Source organism: Chelonia mydas, chromosome 10 (assembly GCF_015237465.2).
Source record: "Chelonia mydas isolate rCheMyd1 chromosome 10, rCheMyd1.pri.v2, whole genome shotgun sequence".
Taxonomy (NCBI): domain Eukaryota; kingdom Metazoa; phylum Chordata; order Testudines; family Cheloniidae; genus Chelonia; species Chelonia mydas.
Window position 1 is genome coordinate 17,005,732 of NC_051250.2, and position 26,984 is coordinate 17,032,715.

General features: G+C 42.1%; 2 protein-coding genes across 3 annotated transcripts in view; one reads left to right on the forward strand and one right to left on the reverse strand.

Moving 5' to 3' along the window:
• Positions 1-359: 359 nt before the first annotated feature.
• Positions 360-25,003, reverse strand: LOC102937966 (acyl-coenzyme A synthetase ACSM4, mitochondrial-like). 2 transcript variants are annotated; one of them, XM_037910727.2, is made up of 14 exons: positions 24,829-25,003; positions 16,168-16,427; positions 15,645-15,855; positions 14,160-14,367; positions 11,097-11,240; positions 9,484-9,640; positions 8,398-8,477; positions 7,151-7,274; positions 6,198-6,278; positions 5,963-6,064; positions 3,867-3,994; positions 3,648-3,747; positions 1,274-1,393; positions 360-700 (listed from the first exon to the last, which is right to left on the reverse strand). In XM_037910727.2, exons 2-14 carry the CDS (start codon positions 16,366-16,368, stop codon positions 614-616), a joined length of 1,743 nt encoding a protein of 580 aa, XP_037766655.1. In that variant the 5' UTR covers positions 16,369-16,427; positions 24,829-25,003; the 3' UTR covers positions 360-613. The 2 variants fall into 2 exon arrangements, with proteins under 2 accessions (XP_037766655.1, XP_043380026.1); XM_043524091.1 differs by lacking the exon at positions 24,829-25,003 and adding an exon at positions 17,161-17,336.
• PDILT (protein disulfide isomerase like, testis expressed) overlaps positions 22,304-26,984 on the forward strand; it is a 36,900-nt gene continuing 32,219 nt past the window's right edge. Inside the window, exon 1 of the mRNA XM_007064386.4 lies at positions 22,304-22,608. Within this exon, the coding sequence (XP_007064448.3) occupies positions 22,332-22,608 (277 nt within the window). The 5' untranslated portion in view covers positions 22,304-22,331. The remainder of the gene's footprint in view (positions 22,609-26,984) is intronic.

Sequence of the window (26,984 nt, forward strand, 5' to 3'; positions counted from 1 at the left end):
TGAAATAAAAAATTCAATTTTTTGATTCTAAATGACTTTTAATTTTGAAATTTAAATTAATTATGGTAAAAAAAAAGTCAAAATTAAAATGAAACATTTCAAAAATGTTGAAACAAAATGTTTCCACTGACCTGGACAAAAAAAAATTAGGATTGTCCATGAAAATTTTTGATATTTTGAATTTTTGTCTTGATTTGGGATGGGGAAATTTTTTGAAATCTTGAAAATTTTCCTGGGATAAGAAAGTTGTTTCCCATCCCATCCTCCCCTATAGATTCCCAAATTCTCATATCTTCCCTTTGCATTCCAGCATCCTCCTTCTCTTTTGTTAGTCATATCCACTCTTTTCCTAAATGGCCTGATTCAAAGCCTTTTAAATCAATGAGAGCGCCTGGTCCTAATAAATTATCTCTATTTTAAAATCCTGTGGGAATGATTATGCACTCTATAAGCAAGTTTATCTCGTCTTCTTTTTGTAGTTAATAGTCCCATCCATGCTGCTAATGCTCTTTGTTCACAATATTAGACCACCGGCCCAATAGAGAAAAGTGAAAACATGAGACATATGATGGTGGAAGTGAAAGAAACTTTGCTCTCGACTGTCCACATGACGCTACGCTCTTCCCCACTCTTTGTTCCTTAATACCTTCCTTTGGATTTTCCCAGCAACTGTTTTTGGCAGCTGTTGAACAAATTCCACCTGTGTGGGAAAAAATGAGCATATTTAGGGCAGGTCCTTTCTGATTTGGGGACGTAGTTCCTTGTGAGTCCCTGGGAAGAACAAAAAACCCCAAATATGTGCAAAATAAACTGCTGCCTAGTGGTTCGGACAGGGAACTGGGAGTCAGTACTGTTGGTACAGCTTTGAGCTTGACTGTGAACCCCTTACTCACACTTGTGCGTGGGGCAGTGCAGAAGAGGTTTTTACTACGATCCTGAACAGGTTGGTGTTTAGTGGGCTAAAGCTGTGGGTAGGGAGCAGGCTGTGGAGGGAGTTACCAGATCATGTTTTTGTAGTGAGTGATGGGTTCCATTTCTTCTCAATCCTTACAGCATTGCCCAGTTCAGGACGTGAGTGAGCGTGTGCGCACACCGCTTCTATTGAGTGACTCCATCATAATGAACTGCATTCAGAGCATGATACAGACAATGCTTTTAATAGACTGTAAAGGAATTGGTGTACTTTGTCATAAACATGGCTTGATTTCCAAAACACTTAGGAAAGCTGTGCTTAGAATATGCCCCTTTTATTTAGCGGGGGGTGGGTACTTGCCTTTCTGGGATACTTGTAGGGAGCAGTAACCTTTTTCACATGCTCCTGCAGCTCCAGAGCTAATTTTTCTGGGTCATGTGATAGAAAATCAGGAGCCAGGACAACAAAAGCTTTCACCACCTGTGCAATAACAGTTACGATGAAAATAAATGGGTGTGTTTAGTCTTCGACAAGCAATCAAGGCTAAAAAATGCGAGCATGAAAAAGCCCAAATCCAAAAGACTGTAATTTGGGTATGAAATTAGACACTTTATTCCATACTAAATCACTTAAATAAGTGCCCTGATTTTCTAAGGTTCAGTGTTCCCAGTGGCTTCGATTGATTCAAATTTTGAGTGCCCAATTTTGAAATTCTCTGCCTAAGGTGTGAGTCTGAATAGCTATTGGTGGAATAATAATCTTACTTTTACATAGTGTCTTTCATCCAAAGTATCCAAAAGTGCTTTACAAACTGCACCCCAGCATGAAGTGCAGCCACTTCTGGAGTGGAGGATGACAGCTATGTAGCTGACTGGAGCACCAAAAAATAAGCGTGATTTAAGCAGATCTATGTGGCAGAGAGGTGCAGGGATAAAATCTCAACCGAAGGGCAAAGTGTGGCTCGCCTGCATAGCTACAATGGCAGCTTCTGGGCTCCAGCAGCGACTATAGTGGCCCACGGTGCACCTGCTTTGCGCGGTTGGGCCTGTGGATCCGCATAGGAATGGACTTACTGGCCATGCTTCCACTAGAGCGGCCACTCATGCGTTCCTGGAACACCGGGTCTTCCAGTACTTCTGAGAACGGTGTGGGTCCACCCCGCGCTCCATGACCCTGTCCCTGCCAGGGGTGCCTGCGAGGTCATGGCAGCAGGGGTGGAGCAGCACACTCTGGTGTCCCCCATCCCATACTGGACAAAAGCATGTCCAGTTTTCTCTCAGTACTGGGTGGGGGACAAACCTCAGAAAAGCCTGCCTCTTTGGTTAATACTGAATGAATGGCTTTCCTAGCTCCCACCCCGCCCCCACGCTGCCCCTTCTAATGCTGCAGAGAATGCAGCTCTGGAACAGTACAGCTCTCCAGGGCCTGCCAGAATCCCTACTGGACAATAAAACCATGGTTTCACTTCCTTTGAGGCCTTTTGGGGCCCTTCTAATGTCAGATAATCTAGTTCCATTAGACTAAAAAAGCCTGGTGCAATTTAGCAATCATACTGAGACGTTAAAATCCCTGGGCCAGATCTTGATTTGATATAAAGTAGTATAGCTACACTGAAATCAATAGATTATGATTTCAGGAGTGCTATGCCAGTTTGCAACAGCTAAGGATCTGATCCTTACCTATAGTGTCGCTTTATTAGTCGATATGTTATATCTTGTTTTCAGTGTTGTTGTAGCCATGTTGGTCCCAGGATATTAGAGACACAAGGTGGGGGAGGTAATACCTTTCATTGGACCAATTTCTGTTGGTGAGAGAGACAAGCTTTCAAGCTACACAGACCTGAAGAAGAGCTCTGTGTAGCTCGAAAGCTTGTCTCTTTCATCAACAGACGCTCATCCAATTAAAGATATTACCTCACCTACCTTGTCCCTCGAAATACTACATTGGAAGAGGTACCATTTCTACAATGCTTTTTCATATGCTCATTCACTTAAAAAAAGAAAACTAGATAACGTCTAGAGCTGGTCAAAAATTTTCATCTGAAACTTTAAGATATAAGTGATATATTTTTAAACTGAAAAACATCAGTTTTTTAAAAATCCAGTGTTTCATCAAAATGGTGAATTTCAAATTTAGAATTTTATTTTTCCTTTTTCTCCCTCCCTTTTCCTGTTTGCCTCTGAATGCAACAGAATAATCATGTCCAGGATGGATCTTTATTTTACTTTTTCTTTCTTTTTTTTTCCACTCTAACTTTTCCAAAGTGGAGGAAGTTTTGAAAAGTAACAGCTGCAAAAAGATAAAAGAAACTGTAACTCTGACACTCTCCTAAAGCTGGGGAAATTTTGAAAAGTTACAGAGCAGGAAAAAGAAAAAAAAGAAAGCCATTGGATTTAATTAATTTTACTGTCCTTTGTGAGAAAAAAGGGAGAAAAGGATAAACACAGACGATTAAAAAAATCAATTTTTGTTGAAAAAATATTTCAGAATTTTTTTGACAAAACAAAAAATTGTTCCATGTCAAATTCTGTAATACGGAAACAAAGTTGAAATTTCAAATTTCTTCATAAAATTGGTTTTTTTCCATGTTTGATCTTTTGTAATAATGACACCTAAAACTATATTCCAAGTTTTTTTCCCAGCATCTGCAACTCATTCCAAGCAAGTATACTGTGTAGAGCAGGAACTCTACATTTCACTGAAAGAGTACGTCTTTCTATACCAGCCCTTTTACCTCTCCTCTGATGGGATCTGGGCTGCTTGCAACAGCTGATTCTGCGACTGCTGGGTGCTGTATCAAGGCACTTTCTACTTCAAATGGTCCGATACGATATCTAAAAGAGAGCATGAAACTATTGATCTTTTCATGAAAAAGGGTTTTTTAATTGTATTTTGTGATACTACAGAGCAACATTGTAAGACAAACCTGCAAACCCAACAGTAATGGACCTACCCTGAAGAATTAATGATATCGTCAGACCTTCCAACAAACCAAAAGTATCCTTCTTCATCCATAATCCCTCTGTCCCCAGTGATATAAAAATTCCCATGCTCTGTGGAGGCAGTTTTCTCTGGGTTATCCTGACAACAATCAAACAACATTTCACACACCTTAACTGATCTTTAGTGCAGTGTAATCCATCCATCTTGCTATAGTGCACAGAAATAAAACATGATCAGGACAGTATCATCATATATTTCCAAGACTAGTGTATTCTGCGTAATATTATGATTTGAATTTAAAAATATAGCCACACTGATTAGCACTGTGTGTTAGAGGGAGAAGGGAAAGATGTGTTCCGTCAGAAATTCCCCTCAGCAGAACTAATTATTCAAATATACAACCTTCCTTCTCAAGAGAGAAATTATTATTTACTAGTGCAATGACAGGGGAGGTTTTGAGCTTAGAGTTTCAGTAGCAAAACACAGTTCTCTACCACTTTATCTCGAGGAGTACGTCCATAAGCTACAGGAGTAGTTACCCTCCATGAGGACAATCCACTGAGGAAGACAACAGGATACACACTTTACAAGCCTTTTACACTAGCACTAACCTATGAAACATTCCCATTTGTGTCGTCATGTTAGGGAGTATATACCATCACCATTTAAAAGACAAAATGATCACCCATGCATTGAAATTTCAGTACTGTGGTTTGTATACTAATATTTAGCTAAGATCAATCACACTTCATCAGGTGTGATGATGTCTCCAACAGAGGGCAGGACAAAAAGACCACACATGCAGGATATAGCTGGAACACGACACTGGTGAGGCCTCATCTGGAGTACTGTGTCCAGTTTTGGGCCCCACACTACAAGAAGGATGTGGATAAATTGGAAAGAGTCCAGCGAAGGGCAACAAAAATGATTAGGGGTCTAGAGCACATGACTTATGAGGAGAGGCTGAGGGAGCTGGGATTGTTTAGTCTGCAGAAGAGAAGAATGAGGGGGGATTTGATAGCTGCTTTCAACTACCTGAAAGGGGGTTCCAAAGAGGATGGCTCTAGACTGTTCTCATGGTAGCAGATGACAGAACGAGGAGTAATGGTCTCAAGTTGCAATGGGGGAGGTTTAGATTGGATATTAGGAAAAACTTTTTCACTAAGAGGGTGGTGAAACACTGGAATGCGTTACCTAGGGAGGTGGTAGAATCTCCTTCCTTAGAGGTTTTTAAGGTCAGGCTTGACAAAGCCCTGGCTGGGATGATTTAACTGGGACTTGGTCCTGCTTTGAGCAGGGGGTTGGACTAGATGACCTTCTGGGGTCCCTTCCAACCCTGATATTCTATGATTCTATGATTCTATATTCTTCAGCAGAACGTAGACTCAAAGGGCCAAAATCTTGGATGGCTTGCATAGGTGCAGGGGAATATGACATCTCTTAATGTCCCTGGGTAGCTGTGTGGGGGGCAGAGCAGCTTCTGCAGAGCTGCTACATCATTCTCCACCCCTGCAGGTGAATGGAAGGAGTGGGAATTGGTGGAGCACTGAGCATACAGACCAACAAAGCTGTGTTGGGATGTCAGGGGATGTATGCTGTGCCAGATAGAGATCTGGTATAATGTGCTGCCTGCCCCACCTCATAGCAAGGAGGAAACCGTGAAGCAGAGTGGGACTCTTGGGGTATGTCTACACTGCAATAAAACACCTGCAACTGGCTCATGTCAGCTACTCAGGCTGTGGGGCTCAGACTATGGGGCTATAACATTACAGTGTAGATATTTGGGGTCAGGTTGGAGCCTGGGCTCTAGGACCCTTCCCCCTTGCAGGGTCCCAGAGCCTAGGCATCTACACCACAATTAAACAGCCCCGTAGCCTGCGCTCAGGGAACCTGAATCAGCTGACAAGGGCCAGCTGTGGGTGTTTAATTGCAGCATAGACTTACCCTAAGAGACCTTGTGAACATGTTGGGTGACATCCTGGCCCCATTCAAGTCAAAGGAAATTTTGCCATTGATTTCAATAGAGCCAGGATTTTACCTATGGACTTCTCAATACGTCTGAGAAGTGGCATGAAACTTTCTGAATATAATAAGAAGTCTCCTTACTAAATACTGAGAGAAAAGACAAAATGGCCTTGTAGGTTTGATTCGGATGGCAATGTTTCCTTCTTCTCCTCGAGGCAAAATATCACCCTGGTCATCTACAACCTGCAGGAAGAAAAACATGATTGTTTTGACTGGTCCAATGTAATTTCTTTACAGTTCACAACTATAATATGAGGAGAAGAGGATGAGAACTATCTTTTAGATAGAGCTCAGCCAGGAAAATGTATCAACATACCTGAACATCATAAGGTGGAGATGCCTTTCCCATAGAGCCTGGTTTAATTTTCATTCCTTTCACGTTGGCACATATTGTTACCTGTATAATACATGGTTTTTTATTTGTGCAACATAGTAGGGTTCTTAGTGATTTTAATCTAGCTGACAATGTTCACATGTGATAACTTTTGAGGGCCAACTCCATGTCACCTCTTCTGAGTATTTGTATGAAGAGAAAACAAAATTGTCCAGTGGCACACAACTTTTCTCTTCCCACAAACCCACTCCCAGCAAGAGAGACCAGTTGATGGTTCAGCGTCGCTGCCAAGAGGCACTGTCCACACATTTCAGTGCACGTTTCCCACCTCCACTATGCACCTCCCCTGCTGAGATTGCTTGTGTACCTGGCTGGCTGTGTGGGTGGCTCTGTGGACACACCTCAGCTTTCCAGAAAAGGGATGTAAAGGGACCCTGGTCTTGCAGCATTACTGTGTGTCCACTTTGAAGATAAAATTAAATAAGGGCTGAATTTGGCCCTAAGTATTTTTGTTATGTTCAGACCCTAAATTTCTATATACACAAATCTTGCTATGAAGCTGGTTTTCTGTTTTAATTCAAAGCATGGCACGTGGGTTTTTGTAGCTAATTACTTCTAGTTTCTCTTTCTCAAAATGTTGCTCCAGTTCAGCCACAAGTACTGGGCTTGAAGAAAAAATCATTAGGTGAAATTCTGTGGCCTGTGTTATGCAGGGGGTCAGGTTTGATAATCATAATGGATCATTCAGGCTTTAAAATCTATAAGTCTAGTTGTTATGTTGATTATATAAAACTCAATACCTAATTCACCTATAGCTTCCTTAACAACTTTGAACTAAGTAAATTCCTGCCCTTTCCCACGGTTTGACAGATGCATCGTGTCCCTGTAAGGTTACATTGTTAGAGGTTACCATGTGATAATAAGTGCAGACGTACTGTTTCCGTCTGGCCATAGCCTTCATAGATATCCAGACCTGTTTGGGTTTTCCATTGCTCCATCACTTCTGGATTGAGCGGCTCCCCTCCAGTCACACAGTGACGCAGACTCATGAACTTGTAACTCGAGAGGAACAGAAAACAATAAGAGTCAATAACCCTACAGTTTTCAAATGGTTTTAGCTGGCCAACCTCCCTCAACTTTAAACTGTTGACACATGCCTCCAACCTCAAGTGCCATTGTGGAAAACTTAAATAATCATCATGCTGTAGAAGGCTGTACTTTGACTCTTAGATCATCTTAGGTCCTGATCCAGTTTCCAGTGAAGTCAATGCAAAGCTTCCATTTGCTTCAGTGGTACCAGGATGGGGATCCCTTGCAAATGAAACGTTTATGGAGGTCAACAGAAAAGAAAGAGCAGCTGTTTCTTGGAAGAGCTAACTCAAGAAAACACAGGAGATCTCAGCTAACTTATGCCAGTGAACAAGCATACTATGACAGTGGAGAAGAGCAGAGGGTTTGTACAGCTGTGCTCAGAAAAGTAACCCACTGGTACCAAGATCTCTCACACCATTGCTGTTGGCAGCGCAGAACTTTGATTCACTTCCAAGACAGGAGTCAACTGTGGCTGGATTAAAACATATATGCAAGACCTGCTCTTCTGGCTACAAGACCCCAGAAGGCCAGGATCAGATCTGAATAAACTGCATACGTTATCCAGTGTGTAATAACTGCTAGGAACACACATATACCACATCCGTTTGAGCTGAATATTTCCAGAGAATAGCATATCATTGGATACAACTTCCAAATAAATATCAATTTGTGAGTGGCCAATTTAACTGCTCATTTTACTTTCAAATGTATGGGACAAATTCTGCCTTACACAGGTATAACTCTTATCCAGTCTTGCCTAAAAGTTGGCCATATCTTGCCTCAAGCTACCTCTGAGCCTTAAAACAATCTCATGTTTGAAGGTAGCTGCACTTGCCCAAACTGGCTTGGTTCATCCTTATTGTCTTTCCAAAGATTTGCTCCCATATTGCACAGGAACTGAATTCGTGGGGTTTTTGTTGGCTCTAGGATTCCAGCACAACATTTTCTCTTGTTAGAATGACCCCTTAACAAGGTGCCATTTAAAGCAGAAAATAAAATGAAAACAATGTAGTGAACCAAACGACGAGACCTGTCCTATCATTAAGAATGCGTCTCTATTTACCATTACCAATAAGCAGATGTATGGTACCTGGTAACACCGTGCTGCACAAGCATGCAGTAGGCAGTTGGTGCTGTGCAGAAAGTGGTTATGGGATACCTTGAGAGAGTCTGGAAAAATTAAAAATTGGAAAGTTACCAGATTGAACAGAAAGGATGGATTGAGGCCTGATCCTGCAAATGTGTGAGTGGCTAATGGGGCTATGGATGCCATAGAAAACACCATCCTATTCTGATTTATGCTGTTCCATTCAGGTTCCTGTACCGTACCTACCACTGTGGAACTGGAGTGCCTACAATTCTAAATGCAGTGGCCAAATTCACAATGGGGAATGCCATGGACTTCAACAAAGGGGAAGAATTTGGCTCTCAACTTCAGTAAGGAAAGCCAGTGATGTCTCAGGATCTGTATCATTCAGTCCTATTGCCATAGCCATTAAAAGTATTCACCCTCCGACAGTCATGAAGAGGTTAATGATCAGACTGAATATCTGGTGTTTCTAATGTCAGGGCTGCTAATTACTACCCAAGGCTACTATGTTCCAGATTGAAGAAAAAGCCCTGATCACTGGCAGCAGTGGGACTGGATGAGCCTTTCCGAGCCGTGTACTTAGGAAAACAGGCTGTCCTGTGTTCAGAAGATGTTGATGTGGAGGGGAGTGGGCTCTGTGGCTGGATCCTTGACACACAACAGGGAGAAGTGGGCTCGTCAGCCACTGTTTGAAAATCCAGGGTGAGAGAGGGTGCATATAGGACATTGCCTGCCCCTTTCCTCAGAAGGCACTAAAAATAAGGGAGCCTGGTGCTGCTGGGGGGAGAAGGGGGCGAGTGGTGTGTATTAGGGGGGAGGGATAGCTCAGTGGTTTGAGCTTTGGCCTGCTAAACCCAGGGTTGTGAGTTCAATCCTTGAAGGGGCCATTTAGGGATATGGGGCAAAAATTGGGGATTGGTCCTGCTTTGAGCAGGGGGTTGGATTAGATGACCTGCTGAGGTCCCTTCCAATCCTGATATTCTATGATTCTATGAGGGTCAGTGTGTATTTGATTCTGAATTGTCGGGGTCTGCTTCACTTATGCAAAATAGAAATAAAACCTGCAGTGTGAATTGTTATTCTTACATTCGCGACAGTTGTTGGTTCAAACTGTGGCATGTTGTGTATAAAGACACAGGATCCGCTACTCCAGGGAGAAAAAAAGCTGCTCCAGGCTGACTTGACCCATCCTGTGTCTGACGTATTCCAGAATATATCTGAGGGAGTCAGATTCAGCCAGTACCTGATAATTCAGAGGGAAAGAATTTATCTACTGTCAGAGGCTGTCACATGCAGCATGAGAGAGTGGAATGCAGGTTACTAGATAATAAGGAAAAGGGGCTGGAGGCCTCATTTAGAAGATGTGGTGTCAGCAAGCCATATTCACTGAACAGCACAAAGTTCATAAGAAATTAAATTTAATCGTAAAGATCCTTCCCCTCTCCTCTCTTGGGCCCCCTCCTCTTTCCTTTCTCTCTCTCTTTTCATGTTTCAAATTTACTGTTTTCTTCTAGAATGTGTTATTTACAGCAGTGGGCTCGAGCCACAAAGCCTGCATCCAGCTCCAGAGCTGAATGCAGCATTTGGAGATCTCCCCCCCAACCCAGATCAGAGAGAGCAGCTAAACCACAGGCTCTTTCTCTAGGAACCTGAAGGAAATGGCTTTTATTGACTCTCTCAGTCATATGGTTATCAATAAGGTTGAAACTCAAAATACAACGGGAAGCCTCAGAATGATAGATAACCAGACAAGGCTGCTTCAAAGCTCACTGAAGTCCACAGGAGTGTTTCTATTACAATCACCTTTAGATCAGGACCAGGGAGTATAAGAAGTTTTCATTCAAGCTTCACAAGTTCAGGTTACACTCCAAACACAGCTGATCCCAAGTGTATTTGAGATTCAAGCCCAGTGTTTTGCACAGTGACTCTAGTATTCCCCATACTTGACGCTCAGCACCAATGTTCTTTTGGGTAACAGATATAGCCTGATTTCCAGAGGTGCTCTCAATGACATCATTAGGATCTGAGCATGCCACACTTTTGAAGACCTCTGCACATGACCATGTTTTCTTCTTGTATTGTCTGACATGTGTGTCACCTCTTACTTCAATTAAAAGAATATTCCAATATTGCACAGTAGTTGGAAATAAAGGTAATGCAGATATAAACAGAAGAAAGAAAGAAATTGGCCACTCTCTCTTCTTCACTCAAGAGGTGGTCATTTGGGGTAACATTTTGCACCATGATTTGTTAGATTTTTTTAAATTTTCATGAAATTTCACCCTCCCCATGAAGCAAAAATCAAGAGGCAAGATCCTTATCTGGTGTAAATCAGCACATTGCCATTGGTTTCAACCAAGCTATGACAATTTATACCAGTTGAGGATCTGGCCCAGGAAACTTTATTTTTTGGAAATGCCCATGTGCTATTAAAAATTGAGCTTTATCCTGTTTTTTCTGCAAGTGGAATAGTCCACTTACCCTGTCCCTTGGGTAACAAATCATTATTGCTGATGATCTGAATTGCAATTTCTTGCTGTAAAAAGCTTTTCATCGTGGTTTTAAGGGGGAGGGGAAAGCAGGTTTCTTTGCTATTGAAATATCTAATTTTATAAGGCTTTTACTGTCACTGCCTCCTTTCCCTTCAACAAGGGATCTTGTCACTAAGTCAGACTCTTAGGAGCAGTTAGGGGTTATACCTGCCACTGACTGTAAATCCTATGCCGTAACTACTGTGGGAATGTTCAACCATTTTTGGAGGTCCTGTGCTTCCACTGGTAAAATAGATGAGCATTGGGTCTCGACTCTTGGTCTTGATGCAGTTATGGTCAGCCGGTGCCACCCTGTGGAACACATAATTCCTAACAGTGACTATATGCACTCTTTTCAAAAGAGCCCACAATATTTGCTACAGTTCAGACATTAAACAGAGCAATGCTGGGCTCGGTTACTAGTCTTACAAAATAAACAGCTGCACTAGTTATGACTCTGTAGAATACAGCAATACAGACTAACTCCGGGGATTCTGCTATTGACAGACTGTGCCTCCACGTGTGAGCTCATGCAATCTAAGATATGAGAACCAACAGCACAGTCTAGGTTTCAGAGTAACAGCCGTGTTAGTCTGTATTCGCAAAAAGAACAGGAGTACTTGTGGCACCTTAGAGACTAACCAATTTATTTGAGCATAAGCTTTCGTGAGCTACAGCTCACTTCATCGGATGCATACTGTGGAAAGTGTAGAAGATCTTTTTATATACACACAAAGCATGAAAAAATACCTCCTCCCACCCCACTCTCCTGCTGGTAATAGCTTATCTAAAGTGATCACTGTCCTTACAATGTGTATGATAATCAAGTTGGGCCATTTCCAGCACAAATCCAGGTTTTCTCATCCCCCCCCCCCCCCCCCCAACACACACAAACCCACTCTCCTGCTGGTAATAGCTTATCTAAAGTGACCACTCTCCTTACAATGTGTATGATAATCAAGGTGGGCCATTTCCAGCACAAATCCAGGGTTTAACAAGAACGTCGGGGGGGGGGGGGGGGGGGGGGGGGGGGGGGGGGGGGGGGGGGGGGGGGGGGGGGGGGGGGGGGGGGGGGGGGGGGGGGGGGGGGGGGGGGGGGGGGGGGGGGGGGGGGGGGGGGGGGGGGGGGGGGGGGGGGGGGGGGGGGGGGGGGGGGTAGGGAAGAAACAAGGGGAAATAGGTTACCTTGCATAATGACTTAGCCACTCCCAGTCTCTATTCAAGCCTAAGTTAATTGTATCAAATTTGCAAATGAATTCCAATTCAACAGTTTCTCGCTGGAGTCTGGATTTGAAGTTTTTTTGTTGTAATATCACAACTTTCATGTCTGTAATCGCGTGACCAGAGAGATTGAAGTGTTCTCCGACTGGTTTATGAATGTTATAATTCTTGACATCTGATTTGTGTCCATTTATTCTTTTACGTAGAGACTGTCCAGTTTGACCAATGTACATGGCAGAGGGGCATTGCTGGCACATGATGGCATATATCACATTGGTGGATGTGCAGGTGAATGAGCCTCTGATAGTGTGGCTGATGTTATTACAGACATGAAAGTTGTGATATTACAACAAAAAAACTTTAGATCACTTTAGATAAGCTATTACCAGCAGGAGAGTGGGGTGGGAGGGGGTATTTTTTCATGCTTTGTGTGTATATAAAAAGATCTTCTACACTTTCCACAGTATGCATCCGATGAAGTGAGCTGTAGCTCACGAAAGCTTATGCTCAAATAAATTGGTTAGTCTCTAAGGTGCCACAAGTACTCCTTTTCTAACAGCATAGTCTAGAGGTTTTTTTCTATAATTATTTACTCAGAGATGTCCAGAGGCTCAAAGCTGAACAGCATTCACAAGCAAAACCAGTCACAGCCCCACAGAACTCAGTCTAAGGCTCTGAGTCAAAATCCAGTGAAGTCAAGGGGATCTTTCTGCTGACTTCAGTGGGCTTTGGATTGGGCTCTAAAAAACAGGCACAGATAAGATAAATTACAAAGGGAAGCTTTGGGGTTGTAAATTGCTCTTTTGTGGGCATTGTAGAAACAGCAGCAAGCTGTGAGAAGGCGTGATCTGACAAGAAGGTGGGTAAGTTACTGCACACAAATGAGGCAACCAGGACAAAGGTGTGGAATGGGAGAGGGAAATGAATGGTGCTTTGTGGCTGGTGTTGTTGACAGAATGGAGTCTGGGGGAACGTGCAAAGACAGAAGGTCTAAGGCACAGGCCAGGAGAGAGCTCTTCAGGGCCCCGAAGGCAAGGAAGAGAAATTAAAGTTAATGCAGTAACTAGAGTGAGCGAGTGGAGGGATGGCAAAGCTTTTCATTCAAATCTTCCAAGGGGAGCATCAGGGGAAAAAAACCTAACTCAAGACTGAGCTTGATAAGTTTATGGAGGGGATGGTCAGATGAGACTGCCTACAATGGCATGTAGCTGATCTGTGACGGCTGGAAGCAATATCCCCAATGGCTTGTGATGGGACGCCAGATGCAGTAGGGCTCTGAGTTACTACAGAGAATTCTTTCCCAGATGTTGGCTCAGGGTTGAACTGATCGCCATATTTGGGGTTGGGAGGGAATTTTCCCCCGAGGTCAGATTGGCAGAGACCCTGGAGGTTTTTCATCTTCCTCTGCAGCATGGGGCATGGGTCACTTGCAGGTTTAAACTAGTGTAGATGGTGGATTCTCTGTAACTTGAAGTCTTTAAATCATGATTTGAGGGCTTCAGTAATTCAGCCAGGTGTTAGGGGGTCTATTACAGGAGGCGGTGGGTGAGCTTCTGTGGCCTGCAATGTGCAGGAGGTCAGACTAGATCAGGGGGTCTCAAACTTCATTGCACCACAACCCCCTTCTGACAACAAAGTTACTACATGACATGGAGTGGGGAGGTAGCCCAAGCCCCGCCGCCCCAGGGCAGGGTGGTGGGGGAAGAGGAGGCTGCAGCCCAAGCAGTGAGGGTGGAACTCGGGCTTCAGCTTCTGCCCCGAGTCCCAGCAAGTCTAATGCTGGCCTTGGTGACCCCATTAAAATGGGGTTGGGATCCACTTTGGGGTCCCGACCCACAGTTCGAGAACCGCTGGACTAGATGACCATGATAGTCCCTTCTGACCTTAAAGTCCATGAGTCTATGCTAGAAATGGATTCTAAAGTGAAGGATTCCTCATCAGTTTATTTAACGGATACACCTGGCTTTTGTTTAATCTCATAGTGACATTGCTAAAACAGCTGATACCTACTTTAGTAGCTCTTGGAAGTTTAGCCACCCATCCCTGCTGCCTTCAGAAACAATTAGCTTGGTTTTCAGAAACTGGCAATCAGGCATGACAGAATCCACTGCAGGTGCCAGTGTGTCATTGGTAATGATGCACTTGGCCTTCGAAGCCTGGAGTCGATAGAAAATGTCTTTGGCCGTTAATTGGGATGTCCCTGGAATAAAGACAATTCCTAGAAAAGAGCAACAATGTTATTTTTCTAAATTGGGGATGAATTTTTAAAATGTTTTTAGTTAGATGACAGTAGGCACATCAGCCACAGAGAAATGGAGTCACTTATAAAGAGCCCACCCCTTAGAGAACACACATGAAGGTCATATCAATGATATGATGGCAAAGTCCATGTTAAGAATGAACAAGCAATTATTTCAGATCATGAGTAAAGATGGGCCCAAGTTACCAACTGTCAGTCAAGATCTTGAATACGCCAAAGTTGAAGATGTTTAGAGCTGGGGTTTGATTCAGCCCATTTAAGAACATAAGAATGGCCATATTGGGTCAGACCAAAAGCCCATCTAGCCCAGTATCCTGTCATCCGCCAATGCCAGGTGCCCCAGAGGGAATGAATAGGTAATCATCAAATGACCCATTCCCTGTTGCGCATTCCCAGCTTCTGGCAGAGATTTAAACATACAACAGTCCTGTCCATACACCCCAGAACGATACCAGCCTTTGTTGCAACTGCATCACATTGTTGATTCATTTGTGATCCACCAAAATGCCAGATCTTTTTCAGCAGTACTACTGCCTAGCCAGTGATTCCCCATTTTGTATTCATTCGGTTTTTCCTACCTTTGCACTTGTCTTTGCTGAATTTCATCTTGTTGATTCAAACCCATTCTCAATTTATCAAGGTCCTTTTGAATTGTAATCTTGTCATCCAAAGTGCTTGCAGCCTCTCTCAGCTAGGTGTCAGCCACAAATTTGATAAACATACTGTCCACTCCATTATCCAAATCATTAATGAAACTATTGATGAGTACTGGACCCAGGACAGACCGGTACTATTCAATTAATGAATCGGATGATGGAGTGGACAGAATGCTTATAAAATTTGCAACGGCACAAAATTTGCAAAATTATAACAGCAACTTGTTAGCCCAAATTGTTTAACTGTTTGGTTATATCAAATTAATATATTCTGCCTTCAATTATAATATAATTGGCTAAATCTAGCCTGTAATTGAAACCACTGGGGTGGCATGGTTGTAACAGAGGGCTCCATATTTGTACAGAACATATCACAGTGGGGGCTTGGTCTATGACTGGGGTTCTGAGACACTACTGTTGTACAAAGGAACAATACTACTATAACTACTAATTAGGCACATTGGCCTAGCAATTCATTAACTTACATACTCTTTTCAAATTAATTTGGTGATTTTCAGATTTCTTTATTTTCTTTTCTTTCTCCACCACATTCAGTAATGTCCAAATATTTTTACTAACCTGTTCGGATACAAGCCACATTCAGTATCCACCACTCTGGTATCCGAGGTAGAATCACTATTACTCGGTCTCCTCTTTGCAATCCACATGGGTCAGAGAGCACATTGGCTGCTTTTCTAGACAAAAATCCCAGCTCCTCAAAGCTCCACTTCACCTCATCTCCCTTATCATTTATCCACCAGAAAGCTGCAATTGGAGGTCTCTTCCCAGCCTAGCAGAAAACTCAAGAAGTTAAAATAAGCAAGGAGATATGAAATGGTTTAAGAGAAAGAACAAGAACAAGGACCACACTTCACTAGTGGGTGATCCCTTATTGTTACAGACAGAGAGATTAAGGTGTCTCTAACATTAAAAGGCAAATTATCTTTTGTAGCTGATGCCTTAAAGATACAAAGATTTCTGAGACAGAAAAGAAAATAAAGGATCAGTTCTTCAGCAGGTGTAAATCAGCATATCTCTTCTATAGTTGATTTACACCACCTGAAGATCTGGCCCAATATCTGTGATGTAAAATAATTGCTACCTTTTCCAGCTGAGACCATTTGTCTAGGACATCACTTGCAAAGTTGAAGTGTTCTGGCAGTTCCTGTTCACACCGGCTTATAGATTCATAGTGTGAAACAATGTGAGCCACAAGACGCCTGTTATCTTTGTGGAATAATCTAGAAGGTGATGGGGGAGTCCACAAGGACTGGAGAATTCGTAATTTAAATAAAGTCTTCATGATAGTGACTTATCCAACTGTGTGAAAAAGTCATTGAATATTCGTGGTGGATCATTCATCTGCAATGGCAAAAACAAATAACAAAAACCAACAGCCACATCCTGAAAGCTGTCTAATAAGCACAGTTGGATAAGTTAATGCAAACAGAATACAAACTATCGACAATCTGTGCCCCCACTGGACTTTGTTATTTTAAACTGAAATTTTCTACCTTAATTATTATTGTGAACTTGTAAATAATTACAGTAGCTGTCAGGGTTCCTTCCCCACTCTGAACTCTAGGGTACACATGTAGGGACCCGCATGAAAGACCCCCTAAGCTTATTTCTACCAGCTTAGGTTAAAAATTCCCCAAGACACAAAGTCTTTGCCCTTGGATTAGGTAAAACACTGCCACCACCAAGTGTTTTAAACAAAGAACAGGGAAAGGACCACTTGGAGTTCTTATTTCCCAAAAATATCCCCCCAAGCCCTTACATCCCCTTTCCTGGGGAGGCTTGAGAATAAACAAGATGAGCACAAATCCCTTGGATTTTTAAGACCCAAAAAACCCAATCAGATTCTTAAAAATCAGAACTTTATTAGAACAAAAAAAGATAAGAGAACAACTCCGTAAGATCAGAATGGAAGATAATCTTACAGGCAGTCAGATTCAAAACAGAGAATCCCTCTAGGCAAAACCTTAAGTTACAAAAAGACACAAAAACAGCAATACACATTTCCTCCAGCACAGCAAATTTACATGCCAAAAAACAAAGAAAACCTAATGTATTTTCTAGCTAGATTACTTACTAACTTTACAGGAGTTGGAGAGCTTTCATTCTTGATCTGTTCCCGGCAAAGGTATCACACAGACGGACAAAAGCCTTTCCCCCCCTCCTCCAGATTTGAAAGTATCTTGTCCCCTCACTGGTCATTTTGGGTCAGGTGCCAGTGAGGTTACCGTAGCTTCTTAACCCTTTACAGGTGAAAGGATTTTGCCTCTGGCCAGGAGGGATTTTATAGCACTGTATACAGAAAGGTAGTTACCCTTCCCTTTATATTTATGACAGTAGCATTTTCATTAGCATATTTATCTTCAGCATTATCAAGTGGTGAGTACACCAAACACTTCACTTTCTAGTCCATTTCTTCTGGTCGGATTCAGTTTCATACCAGTGTAATTCCATTTACTTCAGTGGAGTTACTCCTGATTTACACTAGTGAAAGAGGCAAAAGAGACCTAATCTTGTTAATCTTGGATGAGATTTAGCTTCTTATGGAAAAGTGCTAACAAAACTGTACAGTGCTGTCAGTTGGAACGTGTGCTGAGCTCATAGCACTTGGACAGAGACATTGTGGAAGCCACAAGTCCTTACCATAGCTGTACACTCTAATTACACCATCACACTAAAAGTAGCCTATATGACTTTGCTATTCCCTCAACATACCACTAGATGGCAATTCGCCACACTGAACACCATGCACTTACAAAAATGCTGACAAACCTTTTTGTATTTGTATATTGCTCTTTCTTTCCAGTTCTATTTTCTTTAGAGCGTGGGAAGTTAATACATCTTTCCATTTTAGAGATGACTGCACGATACATTTAAAAAGGCTTTATAATGCTCTTTTAAAGTTTATCCAGTATTTCTTTGAACAACTTCTACAGATGCCTTTATTTTTCGCATGGTTAAGAGACACAATGAATCCACGCTGTATCCATCTCTGCTGAAGTAACAGAAGGAGGCTGAAGATGAGATTCTAAAGACATATACGCTTCTTTCAGTTCAGATCGAGTGGATAACTTTGCAGAGATACAAGTTGTAAGGTGTCTTTTATATTCAAACAAAACAATTTTTTAAAAAGAAAAGTAGTACTTGTGGCACCTTAGAGACTAACCAATTTATTTGAGCATAAGCTTTCGTGAGCTACATCCGATGAAGTGAGCTGTAGCTCACGAAAGCTTATGCTCAAATAAATTGGTTAGTCTCTAAGGTGCCACAAGTACTCCTGTTCTTTTTGCGAATACAGACTAACACGGCTGTTACTCTGAAACCTGTCAATTTTTTAAAAGACACTCTAGATCACCCTCTCTGTCTTCTGATCTGAGCTGAATAATGCATAAGAACATACAGTACAGAGAGCAGGATGATGTTGTGGTTATTAAAACCCAGCTTCAGATGTCAAGAAACCCAGGTTCTAGTCACGGCTTTGCCTCAGACTTCTTTTGTGACTGTAGACAAATCACTTAGGGACTGACCCAACTCCACTGAAATCAGTGGGAACCTTTCCATTGATTTTAATGGAGTTGGACTTGGTAAAATGAGCAATAATACTTATCTACCTCACAAAACTACCGTGAGGCTAAATAAACTGATGTTTGTAAGTGTGTTGCAAGCCTTAGATGGACAGTGATAACTCAGGGCAAAGTGTTTACCAAAGCTATCAATAAGAGTAATAATAATAAAATACATTAAAAAAAGGAGTACCTGTGGCACCTTAGAGACTCTAAGGTGCCCCAGGTACTCCTTTTCTTTTTGCGGATACAGACTAACACGGCTGCTACTCTGAAAATACATTAAATCACTTTAAAACTTCTTTATTTGCATTTGGTTTCAAAGGAATTTTTAAAATATCAAAATATACAGATGCGGCCCAAATGTCCGTATGTTGCATTTGACTCATATCCCAATAAGGGTATCACATTTTAATGTGCAAGGCCATTTAAAAAAAACGCTTACCAAGAAGTATATTTGTAGAACATTCACTTTTTATTTTACCTCACCCAACTGACACCGCTACAACCACATTGCATATAATATTAATTGACAGCTAACATTCCAGTTCCGCAGCATTTAGTATTTCCACAGTTCTCTAACGACATAAAGCACTATTTCCTATAACCAAGGCTGTGCAAAAGTACTGACCATTTTTGCTATTTTGTTGTGAATGATTTTTACACCCTTGAATTTTCAATTTTCTGCACAATTCAGCAAACAGATTCTCTTCCCCTCTGCCACCTGGCCCCGACAGGCCTGTTTCCTAAACTACCCTGACAGGTTTCAGAGTAGCAGCCGTGTTAGTCTGTATCAGCAAAAAGAATGAGGAGTACTTGTGACACCGTAGAGACTAACAAATTTATTTGGGCATAAGCTTCGAAAGCTTATGCCCAAATAAATTTGTTAGTCTCTAAGGTGCCACAAGTACTCTTCATTCTTTAAACTACTCTGCTTTACTCTAACCTCTTTCCATAACTTTGAGGTCAACAACCTTTCCCAATATACTGCGGTATTCACTGATAAGGGTTCTTCATGAAGGATTTAGGTTACTTATCACTTGTTTCAGTGGCAGACAGTGAAGAGTAACTACTTGAACAAATGACCTTGTCATTGTAGGTTTATTACTTAGGCCGGCTTAGGCTGTGATCTGAGATAACTACTGAAAGGATGTTCGTCTCAGATAGCCCATGCAGGCCTCTTCACATTCTTAGATACATCCAGGGAATGAAAAAGTCACTTATAAAAGAACTTTGAAAAGAGCAGATTATAGAAAAAATACAACCAAAGTCAAACCAACCTCTTTCTAGTTTTTGTCAGTCATTCTTACAAAATCCTTTTGCATTTGTTGATTTAGCAACAATGTTTATATAGGGTCATATCTTTCCCTCAAGTTGTACACAAAGCTCTCAGTTACTTCATTAAGAGTTCTATGTGCGTGATAAGAGAATATGGTTCCAGCCACATTATGAGCCTGATCCGAAGCCCACTGCAGTCAATGGAATTTCTCCACAGACTTCAGTGGCTTCCAATCAGGCCCTACTACAACAATGCCTGAAAGAGAAAATACAGCTACAGAATAATCTATCATTTCTACTTCATCATTTGCTAAAATGGCGCATATAATGCCAGGCATATTTTTAAAAAATTTGGACTAGTTTCTCCAGAACTTTTATTTTATATTTTTATTGATCTGAATAAGTTACTAACATCTGTATCCCTATTTACAGGCATACTATCGCCTTTCTTTGTAGACTGGTAATTAACAGCTTGTAATTAACAGTTTTGGTTTGTGCTTTGAACAAGTAACACCCCTTTATACAGTTTTCAGAGTAACAGCCGTGTTAGTCTGTATTCGCAAAAAGAAAAGGAGTACTTGTGGCACCTTAGAGACTAAGGTTAGGTACTCCTTTTTCTTTATACAGTGTTTTTCATCTCTATATCTCCAGGTGTTCCACAAAGGAAGGTAGTAGTATGACCGCCATTCTACAGATGGAGAAGCTAAGGTACAGAGGTGCAAAGTGTCTTGTTCAAGGTCACAGATCAGAACAATGGCAGAGCGGAGACTGGAAACAAGGCCTAGCCACCGGACCTAGCCACTAGACCACATCTTCCTTCCCCAACACCCTATCAAATATTTTCATGTTCTCCCTTTCTTCTTCTCAAAAACCAGATGCCTCTATAGCCATGAGTAAGTGGACCTCCTAGAACAGGTTTCCTGACTTTCTCAGAAATGGTATCATCCTGACCCTTTGCATGACTACTTTATGAAAAAAAATTATAATGGTGAAGACACCATTCAATACTTGTCCCAGGAAAGAAATGGCCATCTACATCCTGGAAATGTCAGTAAAGAAGAGGTTCAGTGAGATGTCACGAAAGCTTATGCCCAGATAAATTTGTTAGTCTCTAAGGTGCCACAAGGACTCCTTGTTGTTTTAACAGACCATTTGGTCTCCTCTGCAGAAGCTGTAACTTTGGCCTGTATGCTACATTGCATTCCAGTCAATAATCTAAGAAAAGGGCATTAGGAATGTACAAGGCTGTTTCTTTTTTAGTTACCATGTGGCAAATATTTTGGGAAATAAGCCATCTGTTATTCCTGTAATGCACCATCTCTCTGTAAGGATATTCTTCAACATGCTTTGACAAGGGTACCCACATATGCACTGTATAGAATTCTAACAGAGTGCTCTGCACCTTCAGAGGTCTATGGAGACATTAGCTAATTACTATGGGCCAGATGCAGCTACCACTTCTCAAAGTAGGTGAAATCCTGCCTCCAATGAAGCCAATGACAAAACTCTCACTGATTTCAGCAGAGCCAAGATTTCACCCACTGACTTGTAGCTTATTTGGGATATGATCCAACACCCTCGTAAATCAATGGGAGTCTTTCTACTAATGTCAATGGGATTTGGATCAGACCTTCAGTAAGCAGTCCCATTAGTATAACAGATGACCAAATATTATCCTTAAGAGCAGTTATCAAGGCCCCCTTACTTACCTAAGTTCCAATGGGGACATCTGTGTCATCTCTACATCAACTCTGGGTAAAGTTAATAACATAGCTGGTGTTCTTAATTATAGGTACATTATTAACCCAACTCTCATTTCTATAGCCAAGCTTTATTCAGTATTTCCTCTCTCCCTCGCCAGATATTGTTCTCATTGATGAGAACCTTTCCCCCTTAACTGCCCAGGAATTGGTTTTCCAAGCATTGCTAAAAAGTGATCATATCACTTAACAGCTCTGACTTTCCTGTGGAGGAGCAAGGTTGGCTCCACTCATGGCAGACTTTGTTGTCAATTTTCAGAGTGGTAGCCGTGTTAGTCTGTATCAGCAAAAAGAACAGGAGTACTTGTGGCACCTTAGAGCCTAACAAATTTATTTGAGCATAAGCTTTTGTGGGCTAAAACCCACTTCATCGGATGCATGCAGTGGAAAATACAGTAGGAAGATATAGATATATATATATATACACACACACACACAGAGAGAACATGAAAAAATGGGTGTTGCCATACACACTATAACGAGAGTGATCAATTAAGGTGAGCTATTATCAGCAGGAGAAAAAAAAAACAAAAAACCTTTTGTAGTGATAATCACGATGGCCCATTTCCAAGAGTTGACAAGAAGGTGTTCTTTTGGTTATCAACGTTATCATGTGGGAATTAGCCACTTGGTCTGCTGATAAGGTAATGGCCATTTTAACAGCAAACATTCAGCTCTTAGTCTCTTTTTCTCACTCTGTGCCTGCGAAGTGCAGTAGGTGCAGGATGAAGACACTGTGGCTTTCATTCCTCATGTTACCGTTTCTCCCAAGTCTTGCAGCAGAGGATGGAATAGGCCCAAAGGAAACAAAGCCAAAGAAAGCCAGACTCCCCAAAATCAAAGAGGAGAACAACATTCTGGTGCTGAAAAAGAGCAACTTTGACAGAGCGCTGAAGGAAACTAAGTATCTGCTGGTGGAGTTCTGTGAGTATGAATGAAGGCTGCGTACTATACTGATGGCTCTGCAACTAATAGTCATGGCATTTAAGAGGTTTGCTTTGTTGTTACCTTGTCCTCCACCAGCTCCCTTTTGTTTTGTCCACGTGCATTTTTTGTGGTAACTTAGATTGTAACCTCATAGGTAGAGTGGCTGTATTTTAACATGTGTTAGTACAGTGCCTATCTATTGGGGCCCTGATGCCTTACATGCTAGAATAGTATAACAATAGGGACAGTGATACTGAGGTGGGACTGCGAGGGCTTCAGGCTGCATCCTGCACAATGTGGACTGAATGTCCTCAGCATCCATTGTCTCGGTCTAATTTTCCAAGGACATATTTTGCAGCAATTATGTATGCAAACCTTGTATGTGCACAAAATGAGAGGCCACTTGTATGACCCTGAATGATTTTATCTGCTGTGCTCTTAATCTCTTCACTGCTTTAGTTTCTTGTGCAAGGTTCATGGCAAGTGGTAGCTCCTCTTTTATAAGTCTTTGGGCTTCTGGGAATGGCTCTTTGCAACAGTTGGGAGTGAGATTCTGTTTATCTTAGGTTGCAAGAGCTGACATTAATATTCGCTTAGATGGGGATCATTGTTGCGGGTATGCCTGTGGCTTTTCTTTTTGACAGGTTTCAGAGTAACAGCCGTGTTAGTCTGTATTCGCAAAAAGAAAAGGAGTACTTGTGGCACCTTAGAGACTAACCAATTTATTTGAGCATGAGCTTTCGTGAGCTACAGCTCACTTCATCGGATGCATACTGTGGAAGCGCACTATAGCCAGAAGATGATGCAAGCTTCCAGGCAGAGCCAGTTCTGCCAAACAAGCAGAAAGGGAGGTTGCTTGAGGCAGGAAGATGTTTTGTGACAGGTTTATTATGTGAGTGACTAAGCACTATGGGTGACAGAGTTTTTAGTCTGCCTAGGACAGCAAAAGCCCCAAAGCTGGCTCCATTCCTAGGACTTAACCTTGGGCTGCTGCACTATTGACTGTACCATACTCGCAGTGCTCAGTAAACTGATAGTCTGCAGAATAGGCTCAGCCAGTCAGAGTTTTTGAATCTAATTCAGCCTTAATTTGGGGGTGTCATTAGAGAGGGGCCCCAATTAAAAGCCCAGAATGCAACATTCTGAACATGGCAATGGGATGTTTGAAATCAAGCCAGAATCCAAATTTCACAGAAGGCTCCCAGCTTTACAATGAGCTGAAGTAATGCACCAGATCCAAGTGCCTGTGGACTTTGGAGCGTTTGTAGCCAAACTTTCATTATTATTTGTATTACAGTAGCATGTAGGGGCCTCAGCTGAACCCAGGGCTCAATTGAACTAGGCACTGCGCGCGCGCGCACACACACACACACACTAAGAAACATTCTCTGCTCTGAGGAGATTTCAATCTAAATGGAGAAGTCAGACAAGGGGTGGGAGGAAGGAAGACATTATTAGAGCTGAGTGAAATTTTTCATCTGAAACCTTTTTCTGGCAAAAAAAAAAATGAGGATCTGGTGACATTGAAACATTTCGATAATTTGTGTCACTTTTGCCAAATTGTTTTGGCTGAAAAAAACAAACAAAAGCAAAAATCTGAAAAAATCATAATGTTTGTTTTAAACATTTTTGAAGCAAAACATTTCACTTTTTGTGTTTGAAACGACTTTTCATTTAAAAGAAATCCTTTAATGTTATTAAACAACATATTAGAAAGATTCAAAAGGGTCAGTATCAAAATGAAAATTTTAGTTCAACCAGAAACAATTTTTTTTCCAAATTTTTGATTCACCAAACATTCTGAAAAATTTCATTGTCAGTTTGACCCAAAACGAGGGTTTTTAAAAATTTTCACACAGCTCTAATTGTTATCATCATTACACAGATGGGAAACAGACAGAGATGAAGTGACTTGCCCCGGTCACACAGGAAGCTTGTGGGACAGCCAGGAGTTAATCTTAGACCTCCTGAGTCAGCATAGGAACATCCTTCTTGGGCCCATCTCTGATTGTGGAAGGATGGAGAGAGAATGAAATGGAACAAAAAATTCTGCAAAGTTTGGGTTCTTTGGCTTTGGTCCATTACAGATTGGGGTTTGAGCTGCAAACTGCTCCAAACCTAGCTGTGAATACAAGGTCCACATCTGGGGTTAATTCAGGCCTGTCCCTTATTAATCCTCCCCAACCCCTTCCCCGTTGCATCTCATTACATACTTACCAACCCCACAGTATTCAGCGGGACAGTCCTGTTTTAGTGTTTCCTCTCCAGATACTGCCCAAACCTTCCGGTGTCAGTCAGCTCAGCACAATGTCCAAGGCCCATTTTCTCTCAAAGTTTGCAAAAAAGAAAAGTCGCTGACTTCTGTCTGGCAGCACTGGGCCAGTCAAATGCGCAGTGCAAAGCAAACAGGGCAAAGTCCCAGAATCGCATGAAGCAAGGACCCAGAAATCTATCTCCTTTCTGTACTCTTCACTAGCTCATTCTCGGTAATAGGTTGTACTCTGCAGTAAGAACATGAGGAGAGGCAATACTGAGAGGATGCAGGGAGCAGAAATTCGAATTTCTTTTTCATTTTTGCAAAAGAGCGGCGTTAATCATAACTAGGGAATGCAATTTGGAAATAATGCCATGGCACTCAAATTTACCACCACCTTCTTTCCGGTATTTCAGGGGAGACTAGTGGACATGACATGGCTATCTTAGCCACATACCATGTGTGCACTGTGCGCGTGATCTCAGGTGGCACTGACTGACCCCACCAGGATGGTCTGACTGCTATGTGTGCTCTGGTGTGTCAACCAACAGTCGCCAGCTGGAAATATTATTGTCCCTTTTAGCCTAAGTGGTTAGCCAATATTCAAGGCCTTTCTGGGTTGTTTCTGTTATGAGCAGAAATTGATGATACAAGTCTGGTATTTCTTTGGTGCAATCCTCTTTATTTACCAAGCATGTATACAAATTCCTCTTTCCCATGCACAATAGGAACAACACGAGGCAATTTTCTTGTTCACAATTCCTAGCCTGCTGCGGCCAGCATTCTGCCCCAAAGAAGTACTCTCTCTTGGCTTCCTGTTCCTCTCATCGCCATGCTGCCAATGCTTCTCTGCCCCTCTCTTGGCTTTCCTAGCTGGTTTCCTGATGTCCTTCTGCTTCTCCCTCTCACAGACACACATACTGCTGCAATCCAACCCATTTCAGCTCCTGCATTTGCAATGGAAACTTCCCGGCACTCACAGGCGCAGCTTCTATTCCAGCCTGGTTATGCTGGACCATGTTTGGGCAGTAGTTTCTATTGTTTCAGCTATCAGAAAACAAAGGAGCATTTATTTGCTCCCTCGTTCAGGATGAGGGAAAGGGTTTGGTGTTGGCTTCAGTGAAGTCTGTGATTGCTCACAGCTCAAAGATACACTGGTTGGTGGCTACCAACACTCTCCAGTATAACAATATTCTTTTGAATTTCCATTAGGATGGAGGAAATGGAGTACTTACTACAGGCAGGAGGAACCCCCTGCTTAGGGATGGTCTACATGGGAAAATTTTACCAGTTGTAGTTGTATAATTATACTGATATAGTTAAAATGGTGTAACTCCTTGTGCGGACAGTTTTATTCCAAAGAGAAATAAGGCCCTGGTACCCTGGAATAAGAGTGCCCATGTGGAGAGTTACTCTGGTATTATCACACTGGTTTAAATTCACACCTTTGCTTGTACTGACATAATCTTCCTGTGTGAAGAAGCCTATACAGTCTGCCATTGATGTGCCTCCTTGCTGTCCTCAGAGGAACCACCCCAAGGTGTCCATAAGTCTTCAGCCCACAGCTGCTCAGATCAGTGGCTGTAATATTTATATTCTGATGACATTTGGGGGGTGGGTTTGGCCATACTTCGGAAATATTCTGCAGTACAGTATGTGTTTGTGGATTTGGGAAAATGAGAGAAATACAGTAACGAGGGGGGAAGGTTTACGGGAGTCAAGGCAGTATGGACTTTGTAGAATGGCAGCAATTTTTGTATTATGAACATAGCCCCTTCAGGTTTCATACACCTTGAAAATAAAAGATGGGCATGCCTTCAAGGGTGGCAGCAGCCCCACTCATGCCTGTTTCCAGCCAGGATTGTCAGTCATTTCAGCAGACTGCAGGATTCCCACAGGCTGCCCTTGGATCTTCCCTGGTTTATACCCAAACCTTGCACTAGCTCAGATAATCATTGTTTTTTATGACAAGGGAAGCTCTCTGAATACAAAACAGCAGCTCAGGCTCAAAATACCTGCCCAGCTTGTGTATGTTCTGGTGGTGGTTCCCTGTATTTACCAAGGGATTTAAACCTAGCACAGAAAAGGGCTGTAGCTGGTATTCTTAAAGCTTTGGAGA

Excerpts from the sequence above, each read along its gene's own strand:
- LOC102937966 (XM_037910727.2), bottom strand. The coding sequence starts at position 16,368 with ATGAAGACTTTATTTAAATTACGAATTCTCCAGTCCTTGTGGACTCCC. Across the intron at positions 9,641-11,096 it reads GGATTTACAGTCAGTGGCAG|GTACTGGCTGAATCTGACTC; the intron begins GTATAACCCCTA and ends CTGAATTATCAG. Across the intron at positions 6,279-7,150 it reads GCTATGGCCAGACGGAAACA|GTAACAATATGTGCCAACGT; the intron begins GTACGTCTGCAC and ends TGTATTATACAG.